The sequence below is a fragment of the Heterocephalus glaber genome, unplaced genomic scaffold, assembly GCF_053883595.1.
Source record: "Heterocephalus glaber isolate CG9 unplaced genomic scaffold, H.glaber_assembly_v1.0 deba00001498, whole genome shotgun sequence".
NCBI classification, from domain to species: Eukaryota; Metazoa; Chordata; class Mammalia; order Rodentia; family Bathyergidae; genus Heterocephalus; species Heterocephalus glaber.
In genome coordinates this window covers 5,577,369-5,604,782 of record NW_028258321.1, presented here as the reverse complement: position 1 = coordinate 5,604,782, position 27,414 = coordinate 5,577,369, and the positions used below count along the sequence as shown (strand labels likewise).

The window sequence follows — 27,414 nt, the reverse complement described above, 5'->3', positions numbered from 1 at the left end:
GTATGTGGGACTTTCTTGTTTGTGCTCATTTATATTTCTGGCGATTAGAAGATGGGAAAAGAAGACATTTTTGCATTTTGGTATCTCCGTTTCAAAGATAAAAGGTACATACAATCTCACAAAATAAGTCCACTGAGCAAAACCAACCTTTGTGGCATAATAGAGACTACCTTTAGGAAGCTCTCAGTGAGGTTTACCTTGAAAGTAGTAGTAATTCGGTTAGAGAGGCCCCTCTACAGTAGGATAATGTTTGCTACTCCCAGGACCCCATGGAATTATAAAATCTAATCTCCCTTCTCAGGAAATCATTCTAAATCAAACAGAGTATTAGTGTTTGGGTACACCAAGACACCTCTAACTTGTCTTTCCATTTTGGTTTGCCTTTTGACAGATACCACCGATCCTTTAAGGCCCACAGAAGGACCTGACAACATGAAGTACAGATGGGGCCCTGAGTTGCTGGGGGCTCTGCAGCGAAAAGAAAAGCTGCTAAATCTACAGCCAACTGAGAGCCCGCCAGGAATGGGCAGGAGGCTAAGGAATGAGGCGAGTATGATTTTAATTTTTATTTATTTACCTATTTTGGTACCGGGGATCAACTCAGGACCTTGCACTTGCGAGGCAGGCGCGACGCCACTGAGCTACATCCTGGCCCCAAATATGACTTTATTTTAATCTGCTCTTCCCCATAAAATAAGGCCGAATGAATAAATGCCCGAGAGGGCACCAGATTATAGGCCACCGATAAAAATAAGCAGATTATTTTTTAGAAAGTATTAAGATTCATAGCAAGTCGCCTAAGGACTCATTCCGCAGTTTTCCAGTTCCTAAGTATTCGGCGTTCTGGTGCCACCTCGTGGTCAGAGGTGGAACTGAGCGGTGGACTTAGGCTCGGGCTTCAGAGAGGAGTCGGGGCGCTCAGCACCTTGGGGTTCAGCGGCGTCTGCGCCTTCCACAGAGCTCTCATGGGAGCCGCGCTAACCCTGCCCAAGAAGAGCTTGGTAATGCTCTTGAGGTAGCTCTTTTAAAGCAGATACTCCTTTTCTTGCAACTGAACAAAGAAATGAAGAGTAAGCTTGTTCCTAAAATGCACCAATAAAATTAATTTTATTTATTTATTTTTTGGTACTGGGGATCAAACTTGGGTCTTTGCGCTTGCACAGCAAGCAGCGAATAAAATTAATTAAAAAAGAAAGAGTAAGCTTGTTAAAACCTCAGTTCACCCTAATGATTGGTGACACAGCGACTGTATGTGGTAAGATCAGGAAGAGTTTGGTAATTTTTGAAAAAGAGAGCTGAGTCCACCACCTGCCTCGCAAGTGCAAGGTCCCGAGTTCAATCCCCGGTACCAAAAAAAAAAAAAAGAGCTGAGAGATGTAAAGATGGTAAATGTCTGTTCCTTTATGAGGCAGTCTGTGGGGGGCCTTGCCCCCCCCCGCTGGAATTCTTGAGTGCCTATTACGGACATGCCCGGGCTTGTTGCAGATCTACCCGGCAACAAGGAAGTAGCCCCAGTGCCCTCCCCTTGCTCCTCCCCTCTCGCTCTACGGTATATATGTTGTAGCAGCTCCTGCAATAAACGAGACTTGATCAGAAACCTGTCTTGTCTCCATCTCTCGTGTCCCCTGTCCCCTCTCATCCTCGCTCCCCCTCTAGGGTCTCCGTTGACTTACCCGCGGGCCGGGACAAGTGGCGCCCAACGTGGGGCCAGAGAACGGGGGATCCAGTGAAGGACGCTGCTCAGGGGCCCTAAGATTAAGATTGAGGAACAAAGAGCACACTGGACACAGGAGAGGCTTGCAATTGACGTAAACCTGCCGTCTTTTTCGCACCTCGGTAAGTTGAGCAGCGATTATGGGACAGGGCATTAGTCAGCACGAATTGTTCGTGCAAGGTCTCAAGGAGACATTACAGGCACGAGGGGTAAAGGTTACAGTCAAACAATTGCTGAAATTTTTTGATTATATTAGAGATCTCTGCCCTTGATTTCCCGCCGAGGGTACCATTGACGAGAGGTGATGGAAAAGAGTAGGGGAGGCCCTTAAAGATTATTATGCTACTTGCGGACCAGGAAAAGTCCCGATCACTGCATTTTCTTATTGGAATCTTATTAATGACATTATCTCTCAGAAAACCAAAGATCCGGTGGTGGCTCAAGCCATCCAGGTCGGGGAGATAGCTCTCCGATCGGAGGAAGGGTTGATCACTCTCCCTCGGAGTGAGGAGTTTGTAAATACCCTGCGGGACGCCAAGATGGCGCCGAGGCCCGAGCCCCTGCGGGACGGGACTCCTTCAAAGGATGAAGGAGAAGACTTGATGTCTTTTGATAGCAACGATGACTTAGACAAGGAAAAACAAAATGTTATTGATGAGGGCTTACAGGCGGGCTCTGCCTCTTCCAAGCCTTTTAAAAAAAAAAAGCTTCGGCGCTCCTCAGCTTCCGCCCCCGCTCTTTCAGCCCCTGCCTCTAACCCCGCCCCGCCTGTTAAGGAGGAACCAGCCTTGTAGCCTTCCCTCCGACACTTCAGAAACCCCCCCTTCCCACAGAACGGTCCGGGGGAGGCTGACTGGACCAATCTTGAGGAGGAGGCAACCAGATATCGCAATCCTGATTGGCCACCCGTAGTTCAATGTCCGCCTCCTTATCTTCCAGAACCCAACACTCCCATTGCTCCCGCTTTGACATGCCCTGTTGTTGATCCCTAAAAGGAACTCTGGGACAAAATAGAATTTCTAAAAAAACAGATAAGGTTAGAAAAGGAACATCAAGACCTTATTACCCAGCTTGAAGGCTTAAGAACAGGCAAGGCTCATGAAAATGTCCCTAGAGAGGACACCCATAAGCCACGACCCCCCATTAGAGGGGCGACCCCCAGGGTGCCGTCCGGGTCAAGGGTACCCCTAGAACTTGAGCCCGTGGAAGCCTTCCCTGTCACTGAGACTGTTGACGCACAGGATCAGGCATGGAGACACCATAGCGGCTTTGATTTTAAGGTTATTAAAGAGCTTAAAACGGCTGCGGCTCAGTACGGGGCCACTGCACCTTACACCATGGCTATTCTAGAATCGGTGGCAGAAAATTGGCTCACCCCAATTGATTGGCAGACTCTGGCCCATGCCACCCTTACAGGAGGTGACTACTTATTATGGAAATCTGAGTATGTTGAGAATTGTCGAGAGACCGCTAGACGCAATGCTCAGGCGGGGAATGGTTGGGTGCTTGACATGCTTCTTGGGGAGGGGGCCTACGCCGCTAACGACCAACAAATGCAATTTGACGTGGGGTTGTATGCCCAGATTCAGACTGCAGCCACTAGGGCCTGGAGAAAACTCCCTTCCAAAGGAGACGTGAGTGCCTCCCTCACTAATATCCGGCAGGGCCCGGACGAGCCGTTTGCGGACTTTGTCCACCGCCTTCTCACGGCGGCAGGCCGGATTTTTGGGAGCGCGGAGACAGGGACAGATTTTGTTAAACAGCTTGCTTTTGAGAACGCCAATGCCGCCTGTCAGGCCGCTATCCGCCCCTATAAAAAGAAAACTGACCTTTCCGGCTACATTCGCCTTTGCTCTGAGATTGGGGCCGCCTACCAACAGGGCCTTGCCATGGCAGCTGCCATGCAAGGCTTCACAGTCAAACAATTCCTGCAGCGCCACGTCGGCAATAAGTGCTTCCGGTGTGGGGCCACCGGCCATTTTGCTAGAGAATGCCCGACCACTAAAATACAGGGCCCCAATGCTCCGCCCCCCGGGCCCTGCCCCCGATGCAATCGGGGAAGGCATTGGGCGAGTGAGTGCCGATCCAAAACTGATGCCCAGGGCCGACCCCTCCCCCCTCCCCAGGGTTCAAATTCGGGAAACGGGAAGGGGGGCCAGCCCCGGGCCCCCGCACCCAAACAAATTTACGGGGCACTCAATTTTGCTCCAATAAACAGCAATCCATTTCAGACCTTGTCAGAGCCACAAAAGGAAGTGCCGGATTGGACCTCAGTGCCACCGCCCACACAGTATTGACTCCAAAAATAGGGGTACAGGCCCCCCCGACAGGGGTCTTTGGACCCCTACCTAAAGAGACCTTTGGGCTTGTAATAGACAAGAGCAACAGCACTATGGATGGGCTGCTGATCTACCCGGGGGTGATTGATAGTGATTATTCCGGAGAGATTAGAGTTATGGTTTCTTCCCCCAAAGTCATTAACACCATTCAATCAGGCCGAAGATTTGCTCAATTGTTACTCCTTCCCCTTCTCTCTACCTCTAATAAGGCTCTTAACAACGCCCGAGGCAGCCAGGGATTCGGCTCATCCGATGTCTACTGGTCAGAGATACTTTCAGCACAAAAGCCTCTCATGACCTTGTGGTTAGATGGGAGACAGTTTTCTGGATTGGTAGACACTGGGGCTGACGTAACTATCATAAAGGGAGAGGATTGGCCTCAGGCGTGGCCATTGAAGGACACCCTCACCCATCTCAAGGGTATAGGTCAGAGTCAAAATCCTAAACAAAGTACCAAAGATCTGACCTGGAGAGACCAAGATGGTAATCAGGACACCATTCAACCTTATATCATCTCAGGGTTACCCATTAATTTATGGGGGAGAGACCTATTATCACAAATGGGGATAATTATTTCCAGCCCCAATGAAATTGTCACTATGCAGATGTTTAAAAATGGGTACATTCCAGGAACAGGGTTAGGAAAACACCCTACAAGCCTTACTCGCCCCATTGAGCCCGTCCCACGGCCCCCTCGAGCAGCGTTAGGCCATTTTCCATAGGGGTCATTGACACTCCTGCGGTCCATGCTGAAAAGATCACCTGGCTCTCAGATGATCCAGTATGGGTCGATCAGTGGCCCCTCTCCAAGGAGAAGTTGCTAGCAGCTCAACAGCTGGTGCAGGAACAGCTTCATGCTGGCCATATCATTCCTAGCCATTCCCCTTGGAATACTCCCATTTTTGTCATTAAAAAACGGTCGGGAAAATGGAGGCTCTTGCAAGATCTCAGAGCAGTCAACAAAACCATGGTACTTATGGGAGCCTTACAACCCGGTCTTCCCTCACCGGTAGCCATCCCCCTTGAATACTATAAGGTTGTCATTGATCTAAAAGACTGTTTTTTCACCATTCCCTTACATCCCGCTGATCAAAAACGCTTCGCATTTAGCCTTCCGGCGACCAATTTCTGTGCCCCAATGCAGCGCTTTCAATGGCTAGTGCTGCCCCAAGGCATGGCCAATAGTCCCACCCTGTGTCAGTCATTTGTAGCCGCAGCTCTCCAATCCACCCGAGACAATTGGCCTCAAATGTATATTATCCATTACATGGATGATATCCTCGTGGCGGGACAATTAGGAAGTGAGGTTTTAGCTTGTTATGCTGACCTTCGGCAGGCCCTTGAATCTCGTGGCCTCCAGATTGCCCCTGATAAGGTTCAACTAAAAGACCCTTACAGTTACCTTGGATTTCAGATGAAGGGACGTCATATTTCCTCCCAAAAGCTTACCTTACGACTGGACAGTCTTAAAACTCTGAATGACTTCCAAAAATTGCTCGGAGACATTAATTGGCTTATGCCCTATTTAAAACTCACCAAACATGACCTGAAGCCTCTCTATGATACCCTACAAGGTGATAGCCACCCCACTTCACCTCGGGAGCTCACTGCCGAGGGGTGCAAAGCCATTGGCACGGTAGAACAAGCCATCCAAAATCAAACAATTACCTTTATAGATTATAACTCTCCTTTACAGTATATCATCTGCAAAACCTCTCTTTCTCCCACTGCTGTCTTTTGGCAAACCGCTCCCCTTTTGTGGGTTCATCTCCCAGTTTCCCCTAAGCGGGTCTTTTATCCCTATTATGTTGCAGTTGCAGACCTGGTTATTTTAGGCAGAGACCATGGAAAGATGTACTTTGGAAAAGAACCTGATGTCATTATCCATCCCTACCCTAAAGATCAGATCGATTGGCTTATGCAGACTACCGATTCCTGGCCAATTGCTCTCGCTTCTTATTCAGGGTTACTGGACAATCACTATCCTCCCAACAAACTCATTGACTTTGCCAACAGACATGACTTCATTTTCCCAAAAGTCACTTCTTGTTCTCCTTTGCCAGAAGCCCTATCCGTTTTTACAGATGGTTCTTCCACCGGGATGGCTGCCTATGTGTGGGATGATAACATTGTCCAGTTCCAAACCGCCCACTCTTCGGCCCAATTAACTGAGCTACAGGCAGTCATAGCGGTCTTTTCTGCATTCCCTGCCCGAGCTTTTAATCTCTTTACTGACAGTGCTTACATTGCTCAATCTGTCCCCTTATTAGAGACATGCGGACTGATCAAACTTGCTTCTCAGACTGGTGGTCTTTTCCTCCAATTACAAGATCTAATCAGAAAAAGATCCAAATCCTTTTTCATTGGGCACCTTCGTGCCCACTCTAACTTACCTGGCCCACTCGCAGAGGGCAACCGCTTAGCAGACCTAGCCACAAGACCGCAGGCTTTTGCCTGTTCAATAAATGCTGATGCCCCCATTCCGATTGACCAGGCACGAAAGGCACACCAATTACATCATCTTAATGCTCACACGCTTCGCCTTATGTATAAGCTTACTAGAGAACAAGCTAGACAAATTGTTAAGGCCTGCCCTACGTGCACTCTTCATCTTTGTACACCTCATCTGGGAGTTAATCCTCGTGGCTTAATTCCAAATGCCCTATGGCAAATGGACGTCACACACTACCCTGAATTTGGCATTCTTAAGTATATACATGTCAACATTGATACCTGTAGTGGATTCATATTTGCCACCCTGCAGTCTGGGGAAGCTACTAAACATGTCATCGCTCATCTCCTCATTGCCTTCTCAGTACTTGGATGTCCACAACAAATTAAAACAGACAATGGTCCTGGATATACCAGCTCTGGCTTCTCCAACTTTTGCAAACAATTTGAAATAACACATATAACGGGAATCCCATATAATCCTCAGGGACAAGGCATTATAGAAAGGGCTAATCTCACACTCAAAATTACTTTAGACAAAAAAGGGGGAATGGTACCCTACCAAGGGGTCTCCTAGAAACCTGATATCACATGCACTATTTATTCTTAACTTCTTAAATTTGGATGCCAAAGGTTTATCTGCAGCCAATCGTTTCTGGCAACCAGAGACGCAACGACAATTTGCCTCGGTGATGTGGAAAGACCCCCTGGACCACTCATGGCACGGGCCCGATCCTGTACTTATCTGGGGCCGAGGATCGGTGTGTATTTACTCCAAGGAAATGAAGTCAGCCAGGTGGCTCCCAGAACGCCTAGTAAAACAAGTTGATAGGCGTGCTGATGATGCCGATGACCTGACGTTGTCCAATCTTAACCAGTTAACAATGGCGCCTACAATTACAATCTAATAATCATCAAGAGTATAGTATAATTCAATTTGGCTAGTTGTGTTTGGGTGCACCCTAGTTTTGTACGCTGTCTTATATGTTTGTCTATTGTCTGTTGTTTGTGTTCGTACAGTTGAGCTCAATATGTTCCTTCCTCTTCAAAGGATATTCGCCTATTGTTAAATTGACTTATAGATAATATTATTAAACTAAAGACATGCTTTTCTTCCCAGGTTGTTAATTGATCAAAGTACCACTGAAATTTATTTTATGAAAGTGACGTGCATTGTCACCCACACGCAACAATCAAATTGCAATTAACAGTTATAAAATAAAAAGATATATATTCTTAATTGTTTGTCAAAACGATTATAGATGGGAACTCCCTTTGATGAATATAGAAGTGGCCACCTAGAAAATGATTATTCTGGTCTTAATTCATTAAAGGGACCCCCTAGTAAATTTTATATTATATAATCTTATGGGAGACATATCACAATGAATATTATCTAAATATGTTATAAATTGATTGTATTGGTTGTCCTTGATATTTAAGCACTGAATATGTTGTTACAAAACGTTCATATTGGTTAAGTTCTGAATATGTTATTGTAGCATGTCCACATTGGTTATCTTCAAAAGCTTAATCAGGGTAGCTTAACTCTCTTATTCACAGTCTAGCCTTAAATGAACATTGCTGTTTTTATGCCAACAAATCTGGGATCGTCAGGGGAAAAATTCGCGAACTTCAAGAAGATTTGAACAGAAGACGACAAGAACTCATACAAAATCCCCTTTGGACTGGCCTCAATGGTTTTCTCCCCTATCTCCTCCCTTTGTTGGGGCCTCTATTGGGTCTACTCTTGCTCATTTCTTTAGGGCCCATACTTTATAACAAAATCGTGGCCTTCCTAAAAGCCCAAATCGAGGCAATAAAAACAGCGCCCATACAGGTCCATTATAATCGGTTAGCCATGGCTGATCAGGATGAGTACCTGGTGAGAGGGCTGGTAAGCCAATGACGGGCAACTGAGCAAGCGTGCCATGCTATAAAAAAAAAGGCCCTCGTGCGCCGCCTAAGACAGGTGCCAGAGCTTTAATTCTCTGGTTAACCGAGGACGGGTAAGGTGCACGGTGCAGACACATTTGTTGCTCTGACCCAAGACAGGCTCAGCCCCCGCAGGCTTGGCTCTCCTGACGCCTTTCTTCTAATTATAATTTTAAAGGGAGGACCTGTGGGGGGCCTTGCCCCCCCCCGCTGGAATTCTTGAGTGCCTATTACGGACATGCCCGGGCTTGTTGCAGATCTACCCGGCAACAAGGAAGTAGCCCCAGTGCCCTCCCCTTGCTCCTCCCCTCTCGCTCTACGGTATATATGTTGTAGCAGCTCCTGCAATAAACGAGACTTGATCAGAAACCTGTCTTGTCTCCATCTCTCGTGTCCCCTGTCCCCTCTCATCCTCGCTCCCCCTCTAGGGTCTCCGTTGACTTACCCGCGGGCCGGGACAGCAGTCTGGTTCAACCTTTAGGAAAGTGGTAGGTTTAGTTCTAGATTCCAGAGTTAAAGAAGGAGGCTAGGAGGGTTATGGGAAAGTCCGTGATGATGAAATAAATCAAAGACTTCGAGGACACAGGAAGTATGAGTTGTGGTCCTTGGCATGAGGAGCCGGGATTATGAATTTCAGATAACAGCGTTCAGCCCATGAAGGGTCCCTGAGGAAATCGCAACCAGTTGGTCTGAGCTTTGTGCAAATAGAACAGGAGTGAGGGGGCTGGTATGGCTCAGAGTTTTTGTGTTTTCAGTACTGGGGCTGAACCCAGGGCCTTCATTGACCTACATCTCCAGCCCTTTTTTTTTGTACCGGGGATCAAACTGAAGACCTTGTGCTAGTGAGGCAGGTGGCACAACCACTGAGCTAAATCCCAGGCCTGCCAGCCCTTTTAAAAATCTGAGGGAGTCTCACGAGTTTGCTAAATTGTCCAGGCTGGGCTCCAACTGGCGATCCTCCTCCCTCAGCCTCCCAGAGTGTGGGGATTACCACACCCAAGTGGCCCAAGAGATTTCTGATAAGGTGCATGTGAGGATGTGCAGCCCCACACATTGGAATGGATTCTAAAACAGACTCGCTGGGTGTGGTGGCGCATGTTTGTAATCCCAGCACTCGGGAAGCTGAGGCAGGAGGACTGCCACAAGTTCAGGGCCAGCCTGGGCTACATAGTGAGACCCTATCTCAAACAAACATCATCATCATCATCATCATCATCATCATCATCATCATCATCATCTAATAAAAGAAAACATACTGTTTTCTAGATTCTAGTTAAGTATAATTTTTTTTTTGAGGCAGGATCTTGCTATGTGGCCCACGCTGGCCTTGAACTCACTGTGTAGCCATAGTTTTTCCTTCCCTGCTCTACCACTATCATTTTGCCCTTGAGAAAAAGCACTTGGCATCTGTGCACCGTGGTGTCTCCGTCAGAATGGAGTCCTTTGAAAGAGCGCCTCGCTCAGAGTGGACCATCATCTGCTTGGATCTGCCTGGCCACAGACCTGGAAGGTCAGGGCCAGCCCGGGTCCAGGGCTGCTGGGAGCCACCGAGGGGGTCGGGAAGGAGCTGTGTGGAGCTCCTGGCAGCAGGCAGTTTGCCCGGAACAATGTGTTCTGTTTTTCAACTATACGAAAATGAAGAATTGTGACCTCCCATCCACCTGCTGCCTGGATCGGAGCTGCTCACCTGTGGGGGTTATTCTGTGCATGTCACACAATGCCACAGAAACCACAATTCTTCCTCTCCACAGACCCTTCCCAAAGGGATGGGACCTAACGAATGTGAGGAGCAGTTGCCCTGGATTGATTATTATTTCAAATGCAGGATCTCGAGTCCTTACTATCACCAGGGAGGATTTCTGGCTTCCTGCTGAAGCAGGCCCGGCCGCCCACTCTTCCTCTCCGGGTGCTGGGGACCTCGGCACCTGGCCCAGTGTGGGCCCCTCTTCGCGTGCTGCACTTACTCCCCAGCCATAATTTAGCCCCTGCTGTGTGCAGGCTTGGCGGTCCACTCTGGCCCGGAATGGGGTATCGAACCACGGGCTGGGGTCCCACCGCTGGTGCACTTTCTGCACTGTCCTCCGCCCTCCTTCTCCTGCTTGTCGAGCCTCTTCTACCGACCCTGACAGTTTGGGCTCAGAGGCTCCTGTTGGCCTTGCCCTGGTGGCAGAGGGGGGTCTCCGGGTCTGGGTGAGCCGGACGTGCAGCTGGTGATCCGTAGTTCTGGAGAGCACAGCTCCTAGGGGTGGAGTTCCATGGGCCTGGGCTCTGCGCCTGAGCTCCGCAGAGCGAACCTGAGCCTCAACGACAACACAACAGACAACAGACGACCCGGCCCAGCAGGAGAGAGCAGAGGGCCGAGCTCTGGGTAAGGGACCGAGGTCCCCAAGGGGAGGCCCTGCCTGCTCTCCACGCAGCCAGAGGAATGGCGAAGTCTGCGTGTGGGAGCCGGGCTGGGCCTGAGGACTTAGGTAGGGCCAAAGCCGCCGCCCTTCTCCCTGGGGATGAAAACACAGTGGGCAGAAAACAGGTGTCCATTCTGGAACTGGCTCCGCTGTTGGAGTGCTAATGACCGCGGGGACGTCGCCCGTATACTCTGGGAGGCACAGGCCTGTAATCGCAACACTCGGGAGGCTGAGGCAGGAGGACTGCCGTAAGTTCGGGGCCAACCTGGCCTAGGCAGTGAGACCCTGTCTCAAAAAACAAACCAACAATCTTTTGGGGGGGCGGTTACTGGGTATTGAACTCGGGACCTTGAGCTCGTGAGGCAGGCACGGAACCACTGAGCTAAATCCTGGACCCCAAACCAAAAATCTAAATTAAAAAAAAAAAAAATCGAAGGCACTGAATTCTGAACACTCTTCAGTTCCTTTCCAGATTTAAGAACTCATTTATGGGTTCTGCTCCCATCAAGGTCACAGTATTTTATTAATTTATTTTTTGTACCGGGGATCGAACTCAGGACCTTGCCTTTTCGAGGCAGGCGGAGGCACCACTGAGCTAAACCCCCGGCCCCAGTTTTAACACCTTCTGAACGAGCCGCCCATGTTCCTAAGGGAGAAGGTCTTATAAATAGGGCTTGGCGGCTGCTCTTGGGAAGTGGGCAGTGCTGGCAACCCCAGCCCGCCAGCCCGGCACAGGTGCCTCCCTCGGCTGGCTGAGCGGAGCCCAGGCTCCCCGTGCGCTCGGGCTGTGCCCCTGGACGGGGCCGCCCAGCCTGGCAACCGCTCCATCTCTAGGCCCCGAGGCTGCCCCTTTTGGGGTTACAATTCGCACAGCCCCACCAAGGCTACGAGTTTCCCCCTTTGCGGGCCCAGCCATGGCAGGGCGGTGGCCGGATCGGTGACTCCGACGCCCACGTATATTTAATTCATGACGAGCAGCATGAGACGGGCTTGTGCAGCTGGGCAGGAGCTGCGGGGGCCCGGCATGCTGGCTGCTTATGGTAATGTGACATATAACTCGGGCCAAACTGTCAGCGAGGCCCTGGCCAGCCTGTTCTGTTCCCGGGGCTAACGAGCTTCCTCTGCGGCCCAAATGTCAAGTCCGGAGGAAAGGGCCGCTTCCCAAGTGTGGCTCTGGGCCTCTGGGCTCATCTTTTATTAACTGTTCTTATTTTCTTTCCTCAATTAACCTTACTATTCCTTTCAACTGGCTCTAAGGAACGGCTGTGAAGGAGCTATTTCCAGTTTTCCTTTTAAATAATGTAGCAGAAGCCCACGGAGTCGCTGCATCCCTCTGAAAATGGGACTTCCCATGGCGACAGGAGCCACCGCTGTCTGGCAGTGAAACCTGTCCGATGCCCCAGGCTCTCTCTGCTGAAGCCCCTGGACCTCTCTCAAAATGCTGATTTCTAACCTTACAGAAGAAAAAACTGAGGCGGAATATATTTAACTATGAGATGTGATGAAAATGTGGTAATGTTCACATTCTTAAAAAATTATTAGTGTTGTAGGAAAAAGGATGCACCTTGAGACCCCCATGTCAAGTGAAATCCATCAGACACGCAAGCTTAAATATCACGTTGTGGGCCAGGGATGTAGCTCAGTGGTTCTGTTGCCTGCCTCATAAGCGCAAGGTCCTGAGTGTGATCCCCGGTACCAAAAACAATTTTTTAAAATTAAGTATCACATCATTTCTCTTATGTGAGAAACCCCAATTATAAGTCAATTAAAGAGCAAAACAAAATGTAGACAATAGGAAACAGGCAGATAGACCTTTTGCAAAAGGGAAGAGGATAAGAAAAGAATGCAGATGTGTGAGGAACACCAAGTCCCTGTGAGGAATGAGGCTGTCCTGCACTGCAAGCATCACTGAGGTGAACAAAGACTAAAAGAATTATTACAGGGCCAGGGATTTAGCTCAGTGGTTCCGTTGCCTGCCTCGCAAGTGCAAGGACCCGAGTTCGATCCCTGGTACCAAAAAAAAAAAAAAAATTATTACAGTGAAAGACAGTGCCCTCGACTCCTCTCAAAATCCTCCCCCTCGCTTTGAACATATCACCCTTCTGCTTGGCCCTTTCTGGAGGAGTTTGGGCGTGTCTTTAGTTCCTTGATGCCCCGAATTGCCTCAAAAGTTTATCTTCTGTGGTCACTTTTTTGTTGTTGTTAACAGGGACTGAACTCGGGTCCTTGGGCTTGCACAGCAGGCAGCGAAACCACTGAGCTAAATCCCCAGCCCCCTTCCATGGTCATTTTGACTTTCAGTATGAGCTGGAGATCACAGGGTGTCAGAGCCACTGTAGGAGGACGAGGACACAGTGTCATGTTTTTCACGAGCTCCCTGCCCAGTGGATGGCGCTCAGCCTCAGCAGCTACTGTATTTTTATCACACCTCATGAAGACACTCATAAAGGACTTCTAGAGGTGCTTCAGAAAGGGGCAAGAATGCTGGGATAAGGGTGCTAGAGGTCAAGGGGATTTTGTTTGCTTTTGAGGCAATCTCTCGCCATGTAGTTCAGGCTGGGCTTGAACTCACTATGTAGCCCAAGCTGATCTTGAACTCACATTGATCCTCCTGCCTCAGCCTCCCAAGTGCTGGGATTACAGGCATGCACCACCATGCCTGGCAAGGGGTAGTAGTTTGAGGAGTATTAGTAGCAATGTGTCTTTTACTGTCATAAATTCTAAAAAACATTGAAGCATTCGTCGTGTATCTGACCACACCTGTGACCCTCAGGATGCAGTCAAATGGAATACGTGCTGGGACCAAGGCCAGAGGAGCATCTCCCGACAGCGTAGGGTTTATCTCTGGTCTTCTTAAAGGAATTCCTAAATTTAAAAATGCAGCAATTAAAAAGGAAATTATGGGCCAGTGGTTTAGCTCAGTGGTGCTGCTGCCTGCCTTGAAAGCGCAAGGTCCCAACTTCGATCCCTAGTACCGAAAAAAAAAAAAAGAAAGGAAATTATTATTATAAAAGTAAGGGTAGTTGTTACATCTAGGGCAGAGGAAGAGGATAGGTATGTTTTGAAAGGACATACACAGGTTTTTCTGATAGGTAGCAGTAACTTTTACCATTAGAAATCATTATAAAGTCCAGCTGGTATGGTGTCACAGGCCTGTAATCCCAGCACTCCAGAAGGCTGAGGCAGAAGGGTTCTGAATTCCAGCCCAGCCTAGGTAATTTAGGGGCTCAGTGACCCCGTCTAAAAACAAATCATTAAGTGAATACAGTGTTTTGTTTGCCTCTGCCTGGAACTGTCCCAGTTTAAACTTTAAAGTAGGTAAATGTTAACGCTTCTTCATTTCCCCCTTGCATTCCACGCAGGTGGCAAGCCTATTAGTTGCTGTCACCCACACCCAGGGCAGGTCTTCTGTCTTCAGTAAACCCCTCCAGGCTCACTCAAAACTATGCTGATCCAATTTAGTTGGGCATTCCTTACTTGAGTTGACACAGTCAGTTAACTGTGACAGTACTCTCTATCAAAAAAGAAAATAGTATGCTGCCCTACACTGGCAGGGGCCTCTTGGATCTCAAGTTTACAACCTCAGTCTCTCCCTCACCTTCTCTCTCCTCTCTGGGACCAGGGATTGAACTGTGGGGCTTCACACTGAGCTACATCCCCAGCCCCTTTTATTATTTTCAGACAGTCTCACCAACTTGCCCAGGCTGGCCTTGGAATCCCCCTGCCTCAGATTCTCTAGTACTTGGACTCACAAGTGCACGCCACCATGCCCAGCTTACCAATAGGCCACGTCTAGTGACCGAGCTAGACCATGTGTCTGGGCATGGACACGCTATAATTGTTTGTTTTTTTGGTGCCAGGGATTGAACTCGGGTCCTTGCACTTGCTAGGCAAGCGATGGAACCACTGAGCTAAATCCCCGGCCCTGATTGTTTGTTTTTTGAGACAGGGTCTCACTATGTAGCCCAGGCTGGCCTGCCACTCACGGTGATCCTCCTGCCTCAGCCTCCCAGGTGCTGGGATTACAGGTGTGGGTTATGGTGCCCAGCTGTGATGTTCGAGCAGTGACACATTTCTCATAGCAGGTTCCATCTTTAGTGTGATTTGGAGCTGTGCGAGAGAGAGCACGCTGTAGAATGGAGCTGTTTTCTCTTTGGGTGGCAGGAATTCCTAAGTCCTGGCTGTGCTCCACCCGCAGTGCTGCCCACTTGGTCTTCCTGTAGGACAGTGGTTATGCTCCAAGTCCTCAGAGCCCCAGTTCTTACTGAACAGAGTCACACCCTGAACCCACATTCAGCCTCCACAGCCAGCCCGAGCAGCTTTCATGCAGTTTTTATGCATACACTTGCCAGACCCTCAGAGGAAGTTTTGGAGATAACCTCTAATCAATACTGTAGCTCTCCAATGCCCACTACTGTGCTTAGACCCAATTAGATGCACAATATATAACTGATAAATATAGAAAGAGAGGAAATGGGGTAAGAAATAAAACATTTAAAATTTAAAGGAGCATAAAATTAAGAATGTATTAGTAAATAGAAATAAGTCAAATCTTTAGTCTGTTGGTATTTAAAAGACTTAGATGTTTCAGAGGGACTATTAAAGATAGAAAACACCCAGTTGGGTCTGACTCAGTGCTTCGTCTCTGCATGGGGTTTGACTCACTACAGTAGAATTTTAATTCTTCTTCTTCTTTTTTTTTTTTTTTTTGGTACCAGGGATCAAACTTGGGACCTTGTGCTTGGGGGGCAGGCGCTGGAACCACTGGGCTAAATCCCTGGTCCAGTAGAGTAGAATTTTAGCTCCTGCTTCAGAGGAAGGAGAAAAAGGCCATGGAATGAATTTAGTAATGTGGGAAAACTGCAAGTTAAAGCTCTGCTGTGTAGAGTGAGGCAGGGTGGCACAGCTGGCAATCCCAGGACTGAGTTCGAGGTCAGCCTGGGTTGCATAGCTCAGGAGACCTGTCTCAGAGAAAAAAAAAAAAGCTCTGCTGTTAGAGCCATGCAGGTGTGAATCTTACTACTGGGTGGGTCAGAATTCATTCTTCAGTTTCGGAGGACAGGAGCTCCGCAGTCTGACACCTACTGATTGGAAGTTATAGTTCTCCTGTATCAGCTCCAGGGTGGAGCCCTTACTAGGATATATGAGGCCCTGCATTTGGTCCCCGCCACCAAAAAAAAAAAAAAATCAAATCATCAAGTAAATGATATTGCAGATTTTACTTTACTTTGGTTTTCTTGGTAACTTGAGAGGAATCCTCATTTTGCCTAAAAGAGTTCTACATATTTAAGCAAGTGACAGTGCTGCTTCTGAGAAAGCCCTCTCGGGGGCCAAAAGACTTGATTGTAGGGCAAGTTTGGGTTGATGCAAGTTTCCCAGTTCCCGGCTCCTCCGAACACCTGTGCGCTGCCATGGCTGAGATGTGGCTGGAGTGGTGCAGCCCAGAGCACACGGCTGTGTGAAGCTCCGGTTCAAGCCCCGCCCCTCCTGAGACTGCTGAAGTGATGGCTGAGTACTTTATGGCTGGCAAGTTTCCAGGAAAAAGGCGCTTCTCTAGAAAATCAGAGCTTTACGTTGAGAAATCAGATGTGTAGGGACCCTCGTGGTGTCTCTCTTTCACTCTTTCAGAAAATCAAGTGCATCAAACTCCACAGGACATGAAAATGTAATCCCCACACTTGCAGATCAGGAGTTTATCTCTCGCAGATGAGAAAACCTAAGCTGCCTTTCCCCTCAGGGTCCAGTGAAGGATTCCCCCAGGAGAAGGTTAGTCGTGAAGGGATCTGCAGGGCAGTTCTTGCTTTCTCTAAGTGATTTGCTCCAGGTCAAAGAAGCAAGCTTGGACTAGACATCAGTACCAACTATTTAACAAGCTCAGGCCTCTGTGGCCCTCAAATATGACCAGAACTCAGGGTCTCGTATTTTTTTCTTCCAGATTTCAGAAGTGATCCCTGGACGCTGGTCGTCCTACAACCACCTGTCCTACAGGTGGGCAGAAGTTGCTGTAAGCCTGCAGCGGCTGGGCCCTGAAGGGAGGACAAGCCTTTGCACCAAAAGCCTCCGAACTTGAAGAAGACTCCTGTGGCTAAGGAGAGTACTTGGGTAAGGTGACCAGATGACTGTGCGGGTGAGTGTCATGAAGACTGGAGGCCACGACCGCCACAACTCGTGGCAAAGATCGCTCAGATGTCTGCCAGGGAATTTGAGCTTGGTTTATTTTACGCCGCAAGCTGCCCGAGTGAGCGGGCCCTTCCCGTGCTATGCAGAACACTTTGCTGTGCATGCCTGCATTTCTAGCTTGCCTCTAGCGGAGCGCCACACTTTCCTGAGTTGTTGCTTTCCTTGAAATCCGCAGGGAAATGTCTGTAGGTTTGGCAATCTTGGCTTCCCTTCCTTTCCCATACTCCTGTTCCAAAACTGCATTTGCAATGCGAGCGCCTTTAACCATCTTCCCTCCTACAGCCCTGAACACTTGTGGCCACATTTTTAAAAATGTTTTATTTTATTTTTTTGGTACCAGGGATGGAACTCGGGTCCTTGCGCTTGTGCAGCAGGCGGTGAAACCACTGAGCTAAATCCCCGGCCCTGTGGCCACATTTTTAATAAACTTAATTTAAAACAGCTCCATTTTCAATCAGTTGGCTTAGAAGAAGCATATGTAACCTTTGTCAGAAATCTAACCTTTTCTTATTGAAAATTTATTTTTTTAAAAAAATTTTATTTATTTTTGAGACAGAGCCTGGGCTTGAATTCACTATGTAGCCCAGGCTGGCTGAGAACTCGCGGCAAATCCTCCTGCCTCAGCCTCCCAAGTGCTGGGATCACAGATATATGCATCACCATGCCCGCCCCAACTTTTTAAAAACTTCTATAATGACATTAAAAATTTTTTATTTTTGGCTTTTTGAGATACAGTCTTGCTATGTAGTTTGGGCTGGTCTTCAACTATGTAGCCCAGGCTGGCCTTGAGCAATCCTCCTGCCTCAGGCTCCTGTGCTGGTATTACAGGCAGCTAAATTAGATAGAAATAAATACACAGTACATTCAGAGGGGGACTGGGTTATCAAAGAAGTCAGTGAAGCAGGGGAAGGCATTAGAATCGTAGCTGGAGGCGCATCTGAAGAAGGCCAGGCCTCAAGGTAGAGATGCAATGGCCAGGCCTGCAGGCCTCCCTAAGGGATAAATAATAATTGTGAGATCACATTGTGATTAGCACCACCTGGTGCAGGAAGTCCAGATGGGCATCGGTTGCCCAGGTGGGTGACAGAGCACTGGACCTTCCCTTCCCAAACTGCCTCTGTTCTTCCCATCCACCCTTGCTGTGTGACTCGCTTCCCTGCTGCATCAGTACCAGCTCAGCAGCTGTGGTTGTGTGACCCATGCTGCACCCACCTCGTGTCTTTGCCGTAGAAATTACCCCTGACAAAGGATCAGTGGCCACCCCACTTGGGACCCCTCCTGCAAATCCAGGAGCTATTCTTCTCCCCTTATTTCCAATAAAACTTTGCTAACTTCTTTTGGTTTGCAACTTCATTTCTCAATGCTGTGGGACCACGAACTCGGCACATCTGACACCCAGCAGGTCGGGAGTTACAGTTCTCCTTTGTCACCAGGATTCAGATGTGCGCCACAGTGCCATTCTAGTAACTGCACACCAGGTCTGTGAGTTGGGTTTCTTTCACCAGAACTCATTTCCTGAAGAGAGCAGTATGAGAATTGGGGGTAGGAGAAACAGTACTAGAAACCAAAGGGCTGGAAACTAGTCAGGACATTAACATTTTACACATATTGTTTCCTCCCTCCTTCCCTCCTTTTTCTTTCTTTTTCAGACAAGGACTCCACTATGTAGCCCAGGCTGGCCTTGAACTCACCATGTAGCCTTGGCTGGCCCCAAACTCACAGCCTACCTCCTGCCTCAGCTTCCTGAGTGCTGGCGCCACCACACTCGGCCTACACCGCCTATCGTTTTGAATTCCTGCCATTGTTCCAGGGCCTGGTGATAAGGCAGTGAACTAAACAGACAAAAATTCTTACCCTCCAGGAGCTTAAATTCTAGTGGGAAGAGACAGATAAACAGCTCGACGGACAATTTACACGGAACATTAGTAAGTGATGGTTGCTTTTTTTTTCTTTTTTTTTGGTACCTGGGATTGAACTCGGGTCCTTGTGCTTGTGCAGCAGGCAGCGAAACCAGAGCTAAATCCCCGGCCCCTATGATGGTTGCTTTGAAGAAACACAAAACAGACAGTACAGGGAGCAGCGTCTGCCTGGCCTTCGAGCAAAGCTGTACGGGAGGGCGTGGTGACACCCAGGGACCAGAGCCCAGGAAATAGCCAGCTCGGAGGTTCCGGGGGAGCCCGAGAAGAGCCGCAGGGCGCGGGAGAGGACCCCGAGGGCCGAGGGTCGAGGGTGGGCAGAGTGGAGCTGGGATCACAGGAACGTTTTTGGTGATGAAAAGGAAAAGCAGAGCGGTTTCCCACAAGGGAGTCACGGCTGATTTACCGAGATCGCTGGCTGACGGGGCGACACAGGGACAGGTGGGGAAGGGGAGAGGCCAGTTAGAAGGGCCCTGCGTCCATCCCGGAAATTAATCAGAAACGTTTGTGTTTACAGAAATGGAGCACAGGGCGCTTACAGAGATCAGAAAGAGGTGGGATGCAACTGCTTCGCCAGCGTTTAACCTGTGAGAAAAACAGACCGGTCGGGGCCACTTCGCGCGTCCCTTCCAGACGCGACTGGAGTCGAGGCGGGGCACTGGTTCCCAGACTTCCCTTCTCCCGCGCCACCTAGGAACCTACAGGATTGGGCAGTGTGATTAACAATAAGCGTTTATGAGTAGAAGGGAGGGTGTGAGAGACACGAGAATAAAGTGAGAAGGGGGTAAGGAAGATGGGAGGGACGTAGTGATCAGAATATATGCAAATATGCAAGTACCACACCGAGCCCAGTATTACGCAAAATTAATGTAAAACCAATAAAATATACCTGAAAGAGGAATGAGCCTCTATGGACTTGCTTCGGACGCTGACCCCTCTCGTTGCCAGACTCGCTTGGGTGTGGGTGTTGGTTAGAAATACAGATTCGAGCCGGGCTGTAATCCCAGCGCTCGGGAGGCTGAGGCAGGAGGATCGCCGAGAGCTCGAGGCCAGCCTGGGCGACACAGTGAGTTCGAGGCCAGCTCGAACCACGCGGCGAGACCCGGTCTCAGTTAGGAGGCAGGGAGGCAGGCACCCGGCCCTCCCCGGCCCGGAGTCCAAGGGTACTTTTGGCAACACCACGTGGGAGCCCGTGACGAGCAGATCGTGCGCCCGCCCCTGCCCACCCCACCGCAAGCCCGCACACTTTTGCGGTTCGCCGCGGACCCCGAAGGCGCTACAGGGCGCCGTGGGGCCGGCAGATGGCGCCGCGTGACCGCGAGCCGCGGGGACGACCGGCAGGGGGCTGGAGACGCGGGCCGGCATCCCGCCGCGCGACCAGGGGCTCTGGGCGCCGCCGCCCGGGGAAGGTCGCTTCCTTCCCGGCCTGTACGCACGTAAGCCGTCCCCGCGGGTTCCTCGGGATTCCGCCCGGCTCGCGCGCACAGCGCCTCCGGCAGCCTAGCCGCGCCGCAAGGCCGGGGACTCCTACCCAGCCCTCCCGAGCGCCGGCCCGAGGATCGCTCCTTCCCATTGGCTGAGGGACACACGGCCCCGCCCCCGCCCAGAGGGTGCTCATCCTTGACTGGCTCACGGGTCTCGGCTGGCCACGCCCCTCCCCTCGCACATACACAAGAGTCACGCGCCTTTCAGTCGGAAACTTGGCTAGCAGAGGAGGACGCTGGTCCTCACCTCCCCGCCCACTCGCCTCGTCATTGGTCCGCCGTGCCCGCACGACCACGCCCCCGTCCCAGCCCCCTGGCTGGGAAGGCGGGCGCCCGTTCGTGACTGGCTGGCCGATCTGCCTGTCGCGGGAGCGGCTGTTGCTCCCTTCCCCCTCCCCCTCCCCCGGGAGCCTCTAGGTTCCTTCGCCGGCCCGGGCCCAGTCGGCGTCAGTCAGGGCGGCGGACGCTTGGTCGCCTACTCGCCCCGGGGCCGGTGTTCGCGCTGCCGGGAGGAAGGATGCAGCCGCTGCCGGAGCAGCCGCCCCGTGATTGGCTGTGGAGCCTGTGAACCCGGAGTAAAGATGGCGGGCGGGCAGGCCGCCGCCGCTCTGCCCACTCGGAAGATGGCGGCGCGCCGCGGCCTCAGCACCCGCGGCCGGGGGCTCCTGCGCGCGGCGGCCGGCCGGCTGCTGCCGATGCTGCTGCTGGGTTCCTGCTGCGGCGCGGGCGGCTGCGTGGCGGCCGGCGAGAGCGAGGAGACGGTGATCATCGGGCTGCGGCTGGAGGACACGAACGACGTGTCTTTCATGGAGGGGGGGGCGCTGCGGGTGAGCGAGCGGACGCGGGTCAAGCTGCGGGTGTACGGGCAGAACATCAACAACGAGACGTGGTCCCGCATCGCCTTCACGGAGCACGAGCGCCGCCGCCACGGGCCTGGCGCCGGCGAGCGCGCGCTGGGGGGCCCCGCGCCGCCGGAGCCCGACGGCGGCCCGCAGCGCTGCGGCATCCGCACCTCGGACATCATCATCCTTCCGCACATCGTGCTCAACCGCCGCACCTCGGGCATCATCGAGATCGAGATCAAGCCGCTGCGCAAGATGGAGAAGAGCAAGTCCTACTACCTGTGCACGTCGCTGTCCACGCCCGCGCTGGGCGCCGGCGCCGCGGGGTCCGCGGGGGGCGCCGGCTCGGCCAAGGGCGGCGCAGGGGTGGCCGGGCTGCAGCCGCCTCCGTGGGCCGAGACCACTTGGATCTACCACGACGGCGAGGACACCAAGATGATCGTGGGGGAGGAGAAGAAGTTCCTGCTCCCCTTCTGGCTGCAGGTGATCTTCATCTCGCTGCTGCTGTGCCTGTCTGGCATGTTCAGCGGCCTCAACCTGGGTCTCATGGCCCTGGACCCCATGGAGCTGCGCATCGTGCAGAACTGCGGGACCGAGAAGGAGAAGAACTACGCCAAGCGCATCGAGCCCGTGCGCAGGCAGGGCAACTACCTGCTGTGCTCGCTGCTGCTGGGCAACGTGCTGGTCAACACCACGCTCACCATCCTGCTGGACGACATCGCCGGCTCGGGCCTCGTGGCGGTGGTGGTCTCCACCATCGGCATCGTCATCTTCGGGGAGATCGTCCCGCAGGCCATCTGCTCCCGCCACGGCCTGGCCGTGGGGGCCAACACCATCTTCCTCACCAAGTTCTTCATGATGATGACCTTCCCCGCGTCTTACCCGGTCAGCAAGCTGCTGGACTGCGTCCTGGGCCAGGAGATAGGCACGGTCTACAACCGGGAGAAGCTGCTGGAGATGCTCCGGGTCACCGATCCCTACAACGATCTCGTGAAGGAGGAGCTGAACATAATCCAAGGGGCGCTGGAGCTCCGCACCAAGACGGTGGAGGACGTGATGACCCCCCTGCGGGACTGCTTCATGATTACCGGCGAGGCCATCCTGGACTTCAATACCATGTCGGAGATCATGGAGAGCGGCTACACGCGCATTCCCGTGTTTGAGGGGGAGCGCTCCAACATCGTGGACCTGCTCTTTGTCAAGGACTTGGCCTTCGTGGATCCAGATGACTGTACTCCCTTAAAAACCATCACCAAGTTTTATAACCACCCCTTGCACTTCGTTTTCAACGACACCAAGTTGGACGCAATGCTGGAAGAATTTAAGAAAGGTGGGGAATTTTGGTATCTTTCATTGGCTTTCTCTTTCTCTCTCCATCCTCCTCCCCCCTTGAGTCCGGTACCCTCAGACCAACCCCCAAGCCAGTTGGCCAGAATTTCCCCTTCTCTGTTAATCGCAAAGTTCAGAGGGTGGCTTGGATTTGGGGGTGGATTGAATTAGTAAACACTTCTAGGTTGTTTAAAAGTACCAGACTGCCATCGCTTAGTTTTCCCCACGATAAAAAAGCAGGCTTTATAATTTCCGTGCATAATAGCCCCCAGGGATGCTCTGGCCCCAGGATTCTGCTGCTGTGGTTGTCTGGGCTGGGAGTGGGTAGGTGAAAAGTTGGGGCTGGCTAATGCCATGTCCTTTGGGAGATGTGTTCTGATCACAGGCCTTTGGACAGCAGTTAAATAGCTCCTTAAAGCCAGGGCACTGCTTTCCCTCCTTAAACATCCATCCACACTGAGGTTTCAGAGATTGGAATTGCATTTTTTTAAGCTTTTGTTTGTGGTTGTTTGGTGATCTTTGGGGAAGGAAGAGCGTTCTGCCTTTGAGGGTGGAGGATGGGAAAGTCCAGTACCACCAGAAACAATTCACTTATTTTGGGTTTGACTTGTCTCAGCTAGAAAAGAGGGCTTTATGAAAACCAATTAATATATAACTTGGAAAGACTAGAGAGGTAAGTTAACCTTTTGTGAGGCTGAATGTCTCTACCTTTCTTCACGATTTGTGTGTATTTGCTGACAACGAAGAAAACTGCCTAAAGCAAAAGTGGTTTTAGCAAAAAGCTTAAACCTTTGACAATAGGATGGATTCCTTAATAATGACTTTTTTGTTTCTTTTCTTTTTTTTTTTTTTTTGTTTCTTGATTGATTCTAGTTTTTAACCCTGATCACCTGATGTTACATTAAATTGCAGTGTGCTTCCCTGTCAGCCCTCTGTGCCACTGTTTCATTAATGGGGAAGGAAAAGAAGTGCAGACCTGAGGTGTGTTCACGGCACATCAGTTCCTGAACTTATATGTTGTTTGTTTACCATATCATGAATGCGTACATAGCAACTTGTATTATTGTTACTGAAATTTGGAAAGTTTCCAGTAAATCGATAGTGTTATTTGAAAGCCAAAGTTTGGTGAGTTAATGCTCGGAGGCAAGTGTGTGTATTGAAATAAGCGTCGTGTCACGTAGAACCTTCCCTGACCTGATAATCCTCAAAACTAAGCATTTTCAAACAGAATTTTGATCACTAACGTGGTCTTTCCCCTGAAAAAGGTCGTGTGTACCTGGTGACAGCTTCCGGGCTGAGTCACCGAACATGCAGCACGTGTGCTTGTCCTCTGTTTCCTGGCTGCTGGTGTCGCCTCTAGAACAGGACCACAGGCCAGTGATTTTCATAGAAGAAAATAGAGCAGAATGTGCTTCAGAGCTTGGTAATTTGCATTTAAAAGTAGGAGATTCTTCTAGATGCTTAAACAGTAAGAAAAAGTCCAGTGTCTCTAGTGGCAGAGCTTCTTTTAGGACTGTCATTATTTTTTTCTCTTGTTAATTAGAGCATCTAACCAATGTCTTCTGCATTCTGTAATATTGTCCGTAATACAGGAAGATGCATCGCTTCTCGGCCTTTTGGCTAAGATCAAGTGTAATACAGGAAGATGCCCGGAACTGCTTGAAAATGCCTCTGAAATTCTCTATTGCTGTTTTCCAGTATTAATACAGATAATTTAATATGAGTTCTCTTGAAATTCAGGATTTTTCCCATCAATTTATAGATTGGTAACACTAGTTTGTACTCCCTGCTGGAATCTTTCCTACACCTCTGTATCTTTTTTCTTTGAAAATTTAGACATTCACTTCCAGGCTCATTAATTCTGCTCCTACTCAAAATTTAAAAATTTGTATAATTTTGAAATTTGTTTTTTGTCATCTTTTTTTTTGGGGGGGGTACTGGGGATCAAACTTGGGACCTTAAGCTTGCAAGGCAGGTGCCAGAACCACTGAGCTAAATCCCCAGCCCATTGTCATCCTTCAACAAATGTTCTGTGACTGATTTATTTTCATGAAGAACATTTCCCCCAAAAATCACCTCTCTCACTGTCTTTTGGAATGTGTGTTAAAAACATGATTGAATTACTAATAATTCCCTGTGAATTATGGAAAAATAATAATTCATGATTTTATTTTTGTCCTTAGCCAAAATGATGCAGAATATTTGGTTAGGACGATTGTAGAAGGTAAAGATACTGTTGAGCTAATGGCGTATTAAGAATAGCAGAGAGAGGGCTGGGGATTTAGCCCAGTGGTTCCGTTGCCTGCCTCGCAAGCGCAGGGACCGGAGTTCGATCCCCAGTTCCAAAAAAAAAAAAAAAAAAAAAATCTATCAGATGGCATACTGTGCATTTGGGCTGGGGATTTAGCTCAGTGGTTACGGCGCCTGCCTTGCAAGAGCAAGGTCCCAAGTTCGATCCCCAGTACCCAGAAAAAAAAAAAAAGAATAGCAGAGAGAGACGGTTGCAAATTGGAAATTTAAGCCATGATCTTAAAAGGATGGAATGGGTGCCTTTCCCTTTCTTGGATTTTGTTTGTTTGTTTTGAGACAGGGCCTCACTCCATAGTTCAGGCTGGCCTTGAACTCACTATGTAGCTCACACTGGCCTCAAACTTGTAGCAGTCCTCCTGCATCAGCCTCCTGAGTGCTGGGATTGCAGCTATGCTACCATGCCTGGCTCCCTTTCTTGGATCTTATCTGTAAAAACATTTCACCAGGTTTTTTTCTTTTTAATCTTCTAGTTTTTTGTTTGTTTTTTTAAAATAGAAATCGAGGCAAATGTGGGACTTGAACCCAGTGTGCTAGGCAAGCACTACCATGGAGCTACATCCCATTTTCTGATTCACTTATGACATAATTTTTTTTTTTTTTTTTTGGTACCGGGATTGAAGTCAGGTCCTTGTGCTTGAGCAGCAGGCATTGAAACCACCGAGCTAAATCCCCGGCTACTTAGGATATAATTTTAACAGTCAACCTTCCGTTGTTTTTGCGTTGAGTAAGGGTGTGTGGGATGATTTGAAGATTTCCTTTCTCCCTTTCCTTTTTTGTCATTTCCATTTCCAAAGAAAACAAGAACAAAACAAACATTCCCAACAATACCAGCTGTAACTAACCCGGAACTGGTTGGATCATCAATCCAGATGTCCTTAAAAATCACCCACCCTAATTCAGATTTGTATTGAAGTTTACTTGTATAAAGCTGTTCAGAATTAGTCTGAATTATTCTTTCCTAAAGAGGGAGAAATAGAAAGTTCTATAACGTGGAAAGAAAAGCTACCTTTATATAAGTATTTTTTTCCCCCATTACTGGGGATTGAACTCAGGACCTTACACTTGCGAGGCAGGTGAGGCCCTAAATTCCAGGCCCGCCTTAGTGTAAATGTATATGAAAGTCTTCTTTATAATGATTACGAGTTTTTTTAAAACTTAGCCACCAGGAAACTATTAGCTTTATTTGAGGTGGAGAGATAGCAATTATGCTAATTTACAGATTGTTTATGTTGAGGATGATAATTGAGTACCTGCTTTCTTTGTGCCAGGTAGGATGGGTGCTTGACATGAATCAGCTTGTTAAATCCTAGAATTGCTGAAGGAAGCATTATCTCCACTTTACAAATGAGGCTTAGATTGAATGATATATTCAAGGTCACACAGTAATTTGTCAGTCTGGGGTTTTAGCCCGAGCCTGTGACCTCAAGGCTTGCATTCCGTGTTGTTGTGTGGTGGTGTCCGCGCTCCGGTGCTGGGGATCAGACTCAGGGCCTCACTCACACCAGGCAATTGCTCTGCCACTCAGCTACTCCCGCGGCCCCAGAACTCACTCTCCTGACTACTCTGTTGTGCTTGTCCCCTTGGCCCTGTTTTACTGTGTCAAGACGTTGCCTCAGAGTCTGTTGGCCAATGGACGCAGGAATGTACGTATCCAAGCACACACATGGCATTTAAACCCGTGCTTGTGTGATACTGTGCACAGCAGTTGGTATCCCCATTTTTGCCATTGAAACAAGTGAGTTTTTTGGCCTGTGTGACCCTAAGCCCAAAGAATTATATTTACAGTGTTTGCTCGTCAGGCACCAAGATTCATCTGGAAAATGTTTTATAGTAATACTGTTCTGTACTTGTGTGCTATTTCAGCCAGGCTGCTCTACAACTGTTTATCTAATAGCTAAATTATGTAATGATGTTTCGTTTGGTTTCTTATCTCTTTCTTTGCAAGGGTCACACAATAATTTGTCAAACTCAATTTTCTTATTTAATCTTTTTTTCTTATTTAATCTTGATTTATTTATATTTTGTGACTACCATATAAGAATTAGTTGCTAATAAGCATCCTTTACATTCTGCCCCTCTAAGCTCCACAGTCTTTCTCTTTTTCTTTTGTTAGTCTTGTAGTTACTTACAAATCTGAATAAGAATATAAAATTGTGAATCTCACTAGAGGATTATGAAAATTTTAGGCTGCTTCTTTTGTGTGCAGAAAGCACGCTGGAAGCTCCTCACTTACCTGACATCATCTTCCTTGCCAGAGACTGTGGACTCTTAACTACCTAGTTGGCTAGGTGGAGGCAACTTTGAAGACTTAGTAACTAGTTATAGTTCAGTGCTTTTGGTTTAGCTTCCTAGCAGTTGCATTCCACTAGGCAGAGCCTGCTGTTCACAGCTGCTGCAGACAGCTAGGCTTCTTTCTGTCGGGTCACCAGGTAATGTTTAAAGGAGGCTCATACTGTACAGTTTCCACTTAAGACACTAGCTCGTATGCTGAGAGTTTCATATGAAAACC

General features: G+C 49.3%; 2 protein-coding genes, 1 long non-coding RNA gene and 1 pseudogene across 14 annotated transcripts in view; 3 read left to right on the top strand and 1 right to left on the bottom strand.

Moving 5' to 3' along the window:
* LOC101700154 (endogenous retrovirus group K member 7 Gag polyprotein-like) overlaps positions 1 to 19,841 on the top strand; it is a 33,079-nt gene extending 13,238 nt beyond the window's left edge. For 8 of the 9 annotated variants that reach the window (XR_015440715.1, XR_015440714.1, XR_015440713.1 and 5 more), the window contains 2 exons: positions 392 to 18,949; positions 19,458 to 19,841. Coding sequence is in view for 1 of the 9 variants with exons in the window: in XM_087185884.1 (XP_087042010.1) it covers positions 3,052 to 4,011 (960 nt within the window). In the remaining 8 variants the exon portion in view is untranslated. Of the gene's footprint in view, positions 1 to 391; positions 18,950 to 19,457 lie in introns of those variants that run through there. The other variant, XM_087185884.1, reaches the window with a different exon arrangement.
* LOC147825491 (uncharacterized) overlaps positions 1 to 19,994 on the bottom strand; it is a 28,242-nt gene extending 8,248 nt beyond the window's left edge. The window contains exons 1-2 of the long non-coding RNA XR_015440717.1: positions 19,830 to 19,994; positions 8,885 to 19,638 (exon numbers count right to left, since the gene is read on the bottom strand). This is a non-coding gene — a long non-coding RNA (uncharacterized LOC147825491). The remainder of the gene's footprint in view (positions 1 to 8,884; positions 19,639 to 19,829) is intronic.
* Positions 19,995 to 20,728: 734 nt separating this feature from the next.
* The window catches only part of Cnnm2 (cyclin and CBS domain divalent metal cation transport mediator 2), a 137,049-nt gene continuing 130,363 nt past the window's right edge, over positions 20,729 to 27,414 (top strand). For 3 of the 4 annotated variants that reach the window (XM_087185854.1, XM_021245642.2, XM_021245641.2), the window contains exon 1: positions 20,750 to 22,596. In XM_087185854.1, the coding sequence (XP_087041980.1) occupies positions 21,006 to 22,596 (1,591 nt within the window). In that variant the 5' untranslated portion in view covers positions 20,750 to 21,005. Of the gene's footprint in view, positions 22,597 to 27,414 lie in introns of all 4 variants that reach the window. The other variant, XM_087185855.1, reaches the window with a different exon arrangement.
* Positions 24,196 to 24,405, top strand: LOC147825490 (U2 spliceosomal RNA; annotated as a pseudogene).